This window comes from Silurus meridionalis, chromosome 5 (assembly GCF_014805685.1).
Source record: "Silurus meridionalis isolate SWU-2019-XX chromosome 5, ASM1480568v1, whole genome shotgun sequence".
In the NCBI taxonomy this organism is placed as follows: Eukaryota; Metazoa; Chordata; class Actinopteri; order Siluriformes; family Siluridae; genus Silurus; species Silurus meridionalis.
Window position 1 is genome coordinate 606,892 of NC_060888.1, and position 10,000 is coordinate 616,891.

The window sequence follows — 10,000 nt, forward strand, 5'->3', positions numbered from 1 at the left end:
TATGAATATTATTCATTTTACTTTGAATCATCACTGATTTAGAACAAAGCAACTCTCTTACATCAACAAAGCATGTTTGTGTCTTTCTTTCTTTCTTTCTTTCTTTCTGTCTGTCTGTCTGTCTGTCTGTCTGTCTGTCTGTCTGTCTGTTCATCCTTCTTTTCTATGTCTGACCCATCTTTTTTTTTTTTATCTGTTGGTCTGATTGTAAATCTGTTTATTTGTATTTCTGATCATCCATTCTTTCATTTCTATCTTTGTCTGTTTGTCTGTCTCTCCATCGTTGTATCAATTTTTCTATCTGTCTCTCTGTCTGTGTACCTGTCTATCTATCTTTTGGTCTGTCTGTCCATCTATCTTTCTCTTTCTTTGCCTGTCTAGCTGTCTTTCCTTCTGTCTGTCTGTACATCCTTCTTTTTATCTCTATCTTGTTCTGTTTCTTTGTCTCTTCTTCCTTCCACCCATCTCTCCATCTGTCTGTTTGTCTGTCTGACCATCCATCTCTCTAGCTGTCTGTCTGTCTGTCTGTCTCTCTCTCTCTCTCTCTCTCTCTCTAGTTATATATCTTTTATTATGAAAAAGATGATGAATTGGTGATACGTACTTGTGTCCCCGGTTCTTTTAGATCATTCTGTGTCCTCGTCTGGTTGTCCCCGGAGCTCCTGTGTGTCCCGGATGTGGACATGGCTGTGAGGGTGTTATGGCGTGAGTCAGCGGCAGTTTCACTAGAACTCGGAGCAAGCGTGTGAAAGCACTTCATCATTCTGTTTCACTGGAATATAGACACTGTGAAAATGCAGAAGAGAAGGAGAACGTCTTCATCCTGCATCACGTTGTTCCTCTGCTCTGTCCTTCTTTCACTTGTCCTGCCCAAGTGTGTGTCCTGCGCAGGTACAGACAAAACGGACAAAACGGTAGTGAATAAAGAGGAATATTACAGCGCTACAATTAACGCCACTGTGCAGGACAGCAGAGGGAACACCAAGCGCGTGATCTCAAAGGAGGACGGCAGGTACGGACAGAACTCGCCCAAAACGGAGGTGAAGGGGATTATAATCACACCTGCTGCTGTCAACGGAGGTGAGTGAGTCTGTGATCATTTCTCTGCTCATCTCTTTGTCTGGCCATGTCTCTGTCTGGTTATGTCTCCGTTTATGTCTCCGTTTATGTCTCTGGTCATGTCTCTGTCTGGTTATGTCTCCGTTTATGTCTCTGGTCATGTCTCTGTCTGGTTATGTCTCCGCTATGTCTCTGGTCATGTCTCTGTCTGGTTATGTCTCCGTTTATGTCTCTGGTCATGTCTCTGTCTGGTTATGTCTCCGTTTATGTCTCTGGTCATGTCTCTGGTTATGTCTCCGGTTATGTTTCTGTTCATATGTCTGTCTGGTTGTGTCTACGGTCATGTCTCTGTCTGGTTATGTCTCCGTTTATGTCTCTGATCATGTCTCTGTCTGGTTATGTCTCCGTTTATGTCTCTGGTCATGTCTCTGGTTATGTCTCCGGTTATCTTTCTGGTCATATGTTTGTCTGGTTGTGTCTACGGTCATGTCTCTGTCTGGTTATGTCTCCATTTATGTCTCTGGTCATGTCTCTGTCTGGTCATGTCTCCGTTTATGTCTCTGATCATGTCTCTGTCTGGTTATGTCTCCGGTTATGTTTCTGGTCATATGTCTGTCTGGTTGTGTCTACGGTCATGTCCACAGTCTTGTCTATGTCTGGTCATGTCTCTGTCTGGTCATGTTTATGATCATGTCTCTGGTTTTGTTTCTGTCTGGTCATGTCTTTATCACCATGTCTCTGTCTGGTTGTGTTTCTGTCTGGTGACGTCTCTGGTTGTGTCTTTGTCTGGGCATGTCTTTATCTGGTCATGTTGCTTGCTGGTCATGTCTTTAGTTGTGTCTCTGTCTGGGCATGTCTCTGGTAATTTCACTGTCTGGTCATGTCATGGTTGTTTCTGTCTGGTCATGTCTCTGGTCATGTCTTTGTCTGGTCATGTTTCTGTCTGGGCATGTCTGGTAATTTCTCTGTCTGGTCATATCACTGGTTGTGTTTCTGTCTGGTCATGTCTCTGGTTGTGTCTCTGCTAGCCAGATCATGTCAAGTGTGTCTGGTTGTGTGTCTAATCGTGTGTCTGGTTGTGTCTGTGGTTGTGTTTCTGTCTGGGTATGTCTCTGGCTGGTTGTGTCTCTGGCTGTGTCTGTGTTATCAATCTTTATTTATGTCACGTGTGTCTGGTTGTGTGTCTGGTCGTGTGTCTGGTTGTGTGTCTGGTCGTGTGTCTGGCCAGACAAGTTGCTTGTCATGTCACTTGTGTCTCTGGGTATAACTGTCTTTGATAGATGCACACTCAGCAAAAAACAAATCTCATGAGGGCTTAGTGAGTCAGGTTGTTGTGAAAGAACTTCCTGTTGTTTTGTAAGATTGTTGTTTTTCTATGAAGTTTCAGAAAGTGTGGTAAAGTACAGATTTAGCCCTTTACAGAGCAGAAAACTCCACAGAAACGATCCAAGCTTTATATTCAGCACTTCTGACCTACTTAGTGTAGTGTTGAGAAATATGAAGTCGTATTCGGTCTGAGGGAAAACTTCTCTAACCTCATGTCAGGAAGTGTGGTTTATGTCCATATATAAAAATTAATACGTGTGTTTTTAACGCTAATATGATTGGGATTGTGGCCATGTCTCTGATTCTACACGTGAACTCGAATGTATTGCTAACCAGCAACTAGCAGGTTTACAGCGAAACTAGCGTTTCAAAGCTAGTTCAAGAAACCGTTAAAAGATAAAAACGAACCTATTGAGTGATATCTGATCTAATGAGCTAAAGCTAAGCTGACCTTTTGAGCAAATGCTTACCAGGCCATGCAGAAGAGTGAGCGAAATCCGATGTAACGAGTGAAAGCTGATCTAAGCTGGACTTGAGAATGAAAGCTAAGATGACTTTGTAAGCAAAAGTTAACCAGCCATTAGCTAACTCCAGTTGCTAATGAATCCTGTTGCCATAATGATGTCAGTGGTGTGTGGAGTCTGTCCACCCCAAAGAGCTTCCCATTAGAATAAATTAGAATAATAACCTTGTTAGAGTAAAATTTCAATATCAGGCCACGCCCACCAGGAAAATATAATTAGTTCAGCTGCTTGTTGATCATTTAAAATCACATTAATAACTTTACTTACCTTTTTGACAAGATGATTTGGACTTTCCAAAGTGTGTGTTTGTGTGTTTCCATTTATCTCCAAGAACCGAACCAAGAGCTGTAGTTATTTATAATTCTGCTGAATCATGTGTTTTTCACTTCGACGGGACGGATCGAATGATCTGGAGGAAGTGGAGGATTAAACTCGTGTATCAGTTTCCACTCTTCTTTTTCTTTTTCATCTTTTTTTTTTTCTTCCGAAACATTCGTTCATGCCTCACGTCAAACGGCAGAAGCCGTAGCCTTTTTTCTCTTTGTGATGTCGTTATGAGGACGTTTTAGTAAGTGATCCTGTTATGGCTCTTGGTTCCCGCTGATGCAGCCATGTTTCGGCACCGTGGTGTCACTTTTTCTTGTGTTACGACGATGCTGACAGAATGTGGTCTATCCGTAATAAAATATAAAGTATTGGTGCCCCTTACACTTTGTGGAAAGTCACAAATACTGAGTGTGTGATACGGGTTTAAAACTGTGGCGTGGTGTTAAATCTAATCATATTCTACTAGTGGTGTAACGGTACATATTCATACCAAACCTTTCTGGTACAGGACTTTCGCTTTGGTGCACATGTGAACCGAATGCAGTCCTATTTCGTGCAGAACATAGTTATAATCCGAGTTCCCACACCAACATACTAAGTGGCAGACGCAAGTTTATTTAGTCTCCGCCTCGCACTTTAAGCCCACTGTCACTGCTCACTCCATATCACAAACACCAAACTGCTGCCACTTCCTTAATGACCAACGTGTTTACATGGTTAAACATATCTTTAGAAAACGTAATAAAAACTTTCTTTCAGCTTCTCCCATTAGGGGGCTTGGGACCGACACTAAGGCTTGTGCAACCCTAATAGCTGGGTATCTTTAGAAAATGTAATAATAAATGTAAAAACACACACACACACACACACACTTTATTAAGGCAGGGGGAATCTTGTTTAATGTTTTAGTTGTTATTGTAAAGGTGAAAGGTCAGGGGTTAAGGCATTGGACTTTGGATCAGCGGGTCGTGAGTTCAAGCTCAGCTGTAAGTTGCTCTGGAAAAAGTATAAATTGAGGTTTCACACCAAAGATAATTAAATTATTAAAATTTAGAATAAAAATAAGTTTTATTGAGAATAATACCCGATGATGATGATGGGGGTGCCAATACTTTGTGCAGCTCCCCAGTCAATAACTACATAAAGCAAGCTGTGTGTGTAGCATGGTGATGTGTGTGTAGCGCTGTGTAAGGAGTGTAGTTTTGGTGTGTGTGTGTGTGTGTGTGTGTGTGTGTGTGTGTGTGTGTGAGAGGACGTGTGGTTTCTGATTCAGTCTGAACTCATTCTAAAAGGAAGAAATAGAACAAAAACGTGTTTCAGGTCGAGAATGAAAAAATAAACAGGATGTGTGATTTTGGATATGCACAATTCCAAATGAGGAAGTTTAACTCGTGTTTTACTGTAATTAATGATTCAGGTTTTTTGTGTGTGTGTGTGTGTGAGGGCAGAAAAGGAAAAGTCAATTAGGTAAATTAGGCAAACGCACACTTCCTGTTTTGTGTTTTTGAAAATACACACACACACACACACACACACACACACACACACACATGGACATCTTTTATGTTTGTGTCTTTCTCTGTCACCACACACACAGACGACAGTGTCAGTTTCTCTGTGTGTGTGTGTGTGTGTGTGTGTGTGTGTGTGTGTGTGTGTGTGTGTATCACACGCAGCAGTGCCTCAGAATCTCTGTATGTTGTAACATATGTGAAGAGCAGAAAGACGTAAACGGAATGATTCATGCTTCTGCTTCTGCTTTGAATCTCAGTGTTTATTCCCCCTCAGGTTTCTTCTGCGCTTGTTTTCCTCAGTGTTTTTTTTTTTTTTACAAAGAATCGAGTTTTCAGTCGAACCGAGAGACGGAGAGATGAAACTGGTCTACAGGAAATGACTAGACTCTCTCTTTCACTCACTCTTTCTGTCAGTCTCTTTATCCCCTCCTCTATTCACTCCCCCTCTCTTTTGTCCTTCTTTTTATCCCTCTAACTCTCTCTCTCGCTCTCTCTCTTTCTCTCTTTCTCTCCTCTCTTTCTTCCTCTCTTTCTCTCTCTCTCTCTCTCTCTCCCTCTCTTCCTCTGGGAGTTTGTAATGGACACTCAGAGAGAACATACCTGCAGATGTTGGTCCAGAGAAGCTTTGCAGTGTCCAGTTGGAAGGTGGTGGTGGTGTTGTGTTTCAGTGCTTTGTAGGATCGTCTCTCGTCTCTTCTGGGACTCACAGCAGCTTTTTTTAATGAGAGCATCATGTGGTTTCTGGCACTCGAGTGATCCCAAATGCTGGTAAATGCTCTTGGCATACAAGTACAAAGGCTAATTATCTTCACCCAGCTCACTCACTGGACAGCGAAAGAGTGTGTGTGTGTGTGTGTGTGTGTGTGTGTGTGTGTGTGTGTGTGTGTGTGTGTGTGTGTGTGACATAACAAATGTCCAAAAAATGTATCAAAAAGAAAAACCTAAAGAATAAAATTCAGTAATACAAATGAGTTCTAGAAAAATATAAAATTGTGCATGAATTTTAGGTGAAATGTTTCTGTTTATTCCCAGTGATTCTCAATGTCCTCATTATCACAGGATTTTACAGGTGTGACGTGAAATTGTTTTCTCGTCTCATTTGTCTTCAGAGTGATCAGGGTCAGTGACACATCACTACATTTCACCCTTAACTGGCACTGTGTGTGTGTGTGTGTGTGTGTGTGTGTGTGTGTGTGTGTGTGTGTGTGTGTGTGTGTGTGTGTGTGTGTGTAGTTGAACCATCGTTGTGGAACACTATGGCTGTTATAAAATGTTGTAATAGTGTTGTATGTTGTTGTACAGTGTTGTAATAGTGTTATAGCACAGTGTTGTATGTTGTAATAGTGTTATAGTATAGTGTTGTGTGTTGTACAGTGTTGTATGTTGTAATAGTGTTGTATGTTGTTGTAAAAGTGTTGTATGTTATGTTGCTGTACAGTGTTGTATGTTGTAATAGTATTGTATGTTGTTGTACAGTGTTGTAATAGTGTTATAGTACAGTGTTGTATGTTGTTGTACAGTGTTGTAATAGTGTTATAGTACAGTGTTGTATGTTGTAATAGTGTTGTATGTTGTTGTACAGTGTTGTATGTTGTAATAGTGTTATAGTAGTGTTGTATGTTGTAATAGTGTTGTATGTTATGTTGTTGTACAGTGTTATATGTTGTAATAGTGTTGTATGTTGTAATAGTGTTGTATGTTGTTGTACAGTGTTGTATGTTGTAAAAGTGATGTATTTTGTTGTACAGTGTTATAGGACAGTGTTGTGTGTTGTATGTTTTTGTACAGTGTTGTATGTTGTAATAGTGTTGGATGTTGTTATGTTGTTGTACAGTGTTATAGTACAGTGTTGTATGTTGTAATAGTGTTGGATGTTGTATTAGTGTTGGATGTTGTAGGATGTGCTGCAAGTTAGAGCAATAAAGGATGGAGATGGAAATGTGTTGACTAGTGAGGAGAGTGTGTTGAGAAGATGAAGGGAGTATTTTGAGAAACTGATGAATGATGAAAATCAGGGAGAGAGAAGGTTGGTTGATGTGGAGATGTGAAGCAGGATGTTGATAGGATTAGTAAGGAGGAAGTGAGAGCAGCGATTAAGAGGATGAAGAGTGGAAAGTCGGTTGGACCAGATGACATACCAGTAGAAGCATGGAGATGTTTAGGAGAGATGCAGTGGAGTTTTTAACAAGATTGTTTAACAAGCTTTTGGAAGGTGAGAAGATGCCTGAGGAATGGAGAAGGAGTGTGCTGGTACTGATCTTTAAGAATAAGGGATATGTGCAGACCTGCAGTAACTACAGGGGAATAAAGTTGATCAGTCACACCATGAAGTTATGGGAAAGAGTAGTGGAAGCCAGGCTGAGAGAAGAGGTGACCATCTGTGAGCAACAGTATGGTTTCATGCCGAGGAAGAGCACCACAGATGCATTATTTGCTTTGAGAATGTTGATGGAGAAGTATAGAGAAGGTCAGAAGGAGTTTCATTGTGTGTTTGTGGATTTAGAGAAAGCGTACGACAGGGTGGAGAGAGGAGTTGTGGTATTGTATGAGGAAGTCTGGTGTGTCAGAGAAGTATGTGAGGGTGGTGCAGGACATGTATGAGGACAGTGTGACAGCAGTGAAGTGTGCAGTAGGAACAACAGACTGGTTTAAGATGAAGGTTGGACTGCTTCAAGGATCGGCTCTGAGCCCTTTCATGTTTACAGTGGTAATTGACAGGTTGAAGGACGAGGTCAGACATGTTTGCGGATGATATTGTGATTTGTGGTGAGAGTAGTGAGCAGGTGGAGAAGATCCTGGTGAGGTGGAGGTACACGCTGGAGAGAAGGAGAATGAAAGTCAGTAGGAGTAAGACAGAGTACATGTGTGTGAATGAGAGGGAGGGCAGTGGAGGGGTGCGGTTGCTGGGAGAAGAGGTGGAGAAGGTGGAGGAGTTCAGGTACCTGGGATCAACAGTGCATAGTAATGTAGAGTGTGTTAGAGAAGTGAAGAAAAGAGTGCAGGCAGGGTGGAGTGGGTGGAGAACAGTGATAGCAGGAGTTATTAGTGATAGAAGAGTATCTGCAAGAGTGAAAGTTTATAGCACTGTGGTGAGACCTGCGATGTTGTATGGTTTAGAGACGGTGGCATTGAGTAAAAGACAAGTGAAGCTGTAGGTAGAAGAGCTGAAGGTGCTGAGATTTTAATGTTTTGGAGACAAGGTGAGAAAAGTGTGATTGAGATGGTTTGGACATGTGCAGAGGAGGGACATGGGGTATATCGGTAGGAGAATGCTGAGGATGGAGCCTTCAGGAAAGAAGAAAATAGAAAAGAGGAAGACCAAGGAGGAGGTTTATGGATGTGGTGACGGAAAACATGCAGGTAGTTGGTGTGAAAGAGGCAGATGTAGAGGACAGGGGGTATGGAGACTGATGAGCTGCTGTGGAGACTCCTGAAGGGAGAAGCTGAAAGAAGAAGAAGAAGATGATTTAATATATTAACATGAAAGAATTTAAAATGTTGTTCTCTAATGAATGTATTCAGGCTGACGATCCACCATGTAGAACACAAGCAGAGAAAAGAAGATGACAATGATGATGATTAGGAATGTCTCTGTTCTCTGTTAACCCAAGACTTCTTACTGCCTTCTGCCTGCTCATTGTGAGTTTCAGAAACTAGTCTTTGTCTGTGGTGTAAGAGAGAGACAGGAAATGATGATTGAAAAAACAGCGCAATGACAGGAAATTGGTTGATGTGCTGAAAACGGCGCAGTGAGAAGAAAAAACATTGATGTCACCAAACAGATTAAAGCTAAAGTAACGAATCTGGTGTGAAAATGTAAGAAGTGTAAAAATCTTATGAGTGAAAGTAAAAAGTCTGAAAAATAAATAGTGAAGTAAAAACTGATACCAGAAAAATCTACTCAAGTACAATAACAAAGAATTTGTACTTCATTACTTCCTCCTCTCGTTGTAGTACAGTGCAGTATAATGTTGTATGTTGCGTATAGTGTTGCATGTTGTATGTTGTATGTTGTATTACAGTGCGGTATAGTGTTTGTTGTATGTTGTAGTACAGTGCAGTATAGTGTTGCATGTTGTATGTTGTAGTCCAGTGCAGTATAATGTTGTATGTTGCGGTATAGTGTTGCATGTTGTAGTACAGTGTGGTATAGTGTATGTTGTATGTTGTAGTACAGTGTGGTATAGTGTATGTTGTATGTTGTAGTACAGTGTGGTATAGTGTATGTTGTATTTTGTAGTACAGTGCGGTATAGTGATGCATGTTGTAGTACAGTGCGAATAGTGTTGTATGTTGATGTTGTATAGTGTAACACAATATTGTGGAGTATAGAAGAGTGTAGTGTAGCTAACAGACTATGCTGCAGTGCTGAATGTCAGTGTAGTGTAATGCAGTAGGGCAGACTACAGTGTATTACAGTGTATTACAGTGTAGTTAGACTGTATTACAAACACATGGTCTTTCAGGATTTCTGCTTTTCACACCCAATCAAGTATAATCTCCTTCATCCCTGTCTCTGTGTGTGTGTGTGTGTGTGTGTGTGTGTGTGTGTGTGTGTGTGTGTGCAGTAACAGTGAGGGGATCAGTGTTTGTGATGTTAGTGCAGGTGGAGTGAAGTGTCAGTTGTGTGTTGGTTTTGCGGTGTTGATATTATCGTGTGTTTGTGAGCTCTATGATCTTCTCTTATATCTGTATTTTAAAGTACGAGGGAAACGCAGCTGCACTCGTCTCGTCTCGTCTCGTATTATCTCTCACCAATCTTATTGCATTTGATTTCCTGTGTTCAGTCTTCTCACTTTTAGCTTTTACTTTAACACCAAACTCATGACCAGAAACCTTTAGTTCCTCTTTCAGTGATGAAGATAAACATGAAGCTCCTGCAGGACTAGAACAGGATCTAGAACATGTTTGATTTGAATCAAACATGTTCTAGATCACACACTTTATACCCATACTGCAGGTTCCCTGTGCTCATGTGCAGGTATTTGTGATGTCATGTCTGTGCTCTTACTCTTGCTGATGATCATGAGTTCTCCTTTATTGCTCAAATCTTTAAATGGGCATTAAATAAAGAAGATTTTTCTGTGTGTGTCCGTAGTGGTGGACATGCAGGGCTGCTGTCCGTACACTCGGTTCATCATTCCTCCAAAGACGACGCACTGGATCGCTTTGGTTCAGAGAGGGAAGTGTATGTTCAAGGAGAAGATCCTGAAGGCATCCGCCTTTAACGCCTCCGCCGTGCTCATCTAC

The 10,000-nt window shown here is 41.3% G+C and overlaps 1 protein-coding gene across 2 annotated transcripts in view; it reads left to right on the forward strand.

Moving 5' to 3' along the window:
• Nucleotides 1-794: 794 nt before the first annotated feature.
• rnf130 (ring finger protein 130) overlaps nt 795-10,000 on the forward strand; it is a 32,540-nt gene continuing 23,334 nt past the window's right edge. For both annotated transcript variants that reach the window (XM_046849641.1, XM_046849640.1), the window contains exons 1-2: nt 795-1,080; nt 9,849-10,000. The exon at nt 9,849-10,000 is cut by the window's right edge and continues 43 nt beyond it. In XM_046849641.1, the coding sequence (XP_046705597.1) occupies nt 795-1,080; nt 9,849-10,000 (438 nt within the window). The remainder of the gene's footprint in view (nt 1,081-9,848) is intronic.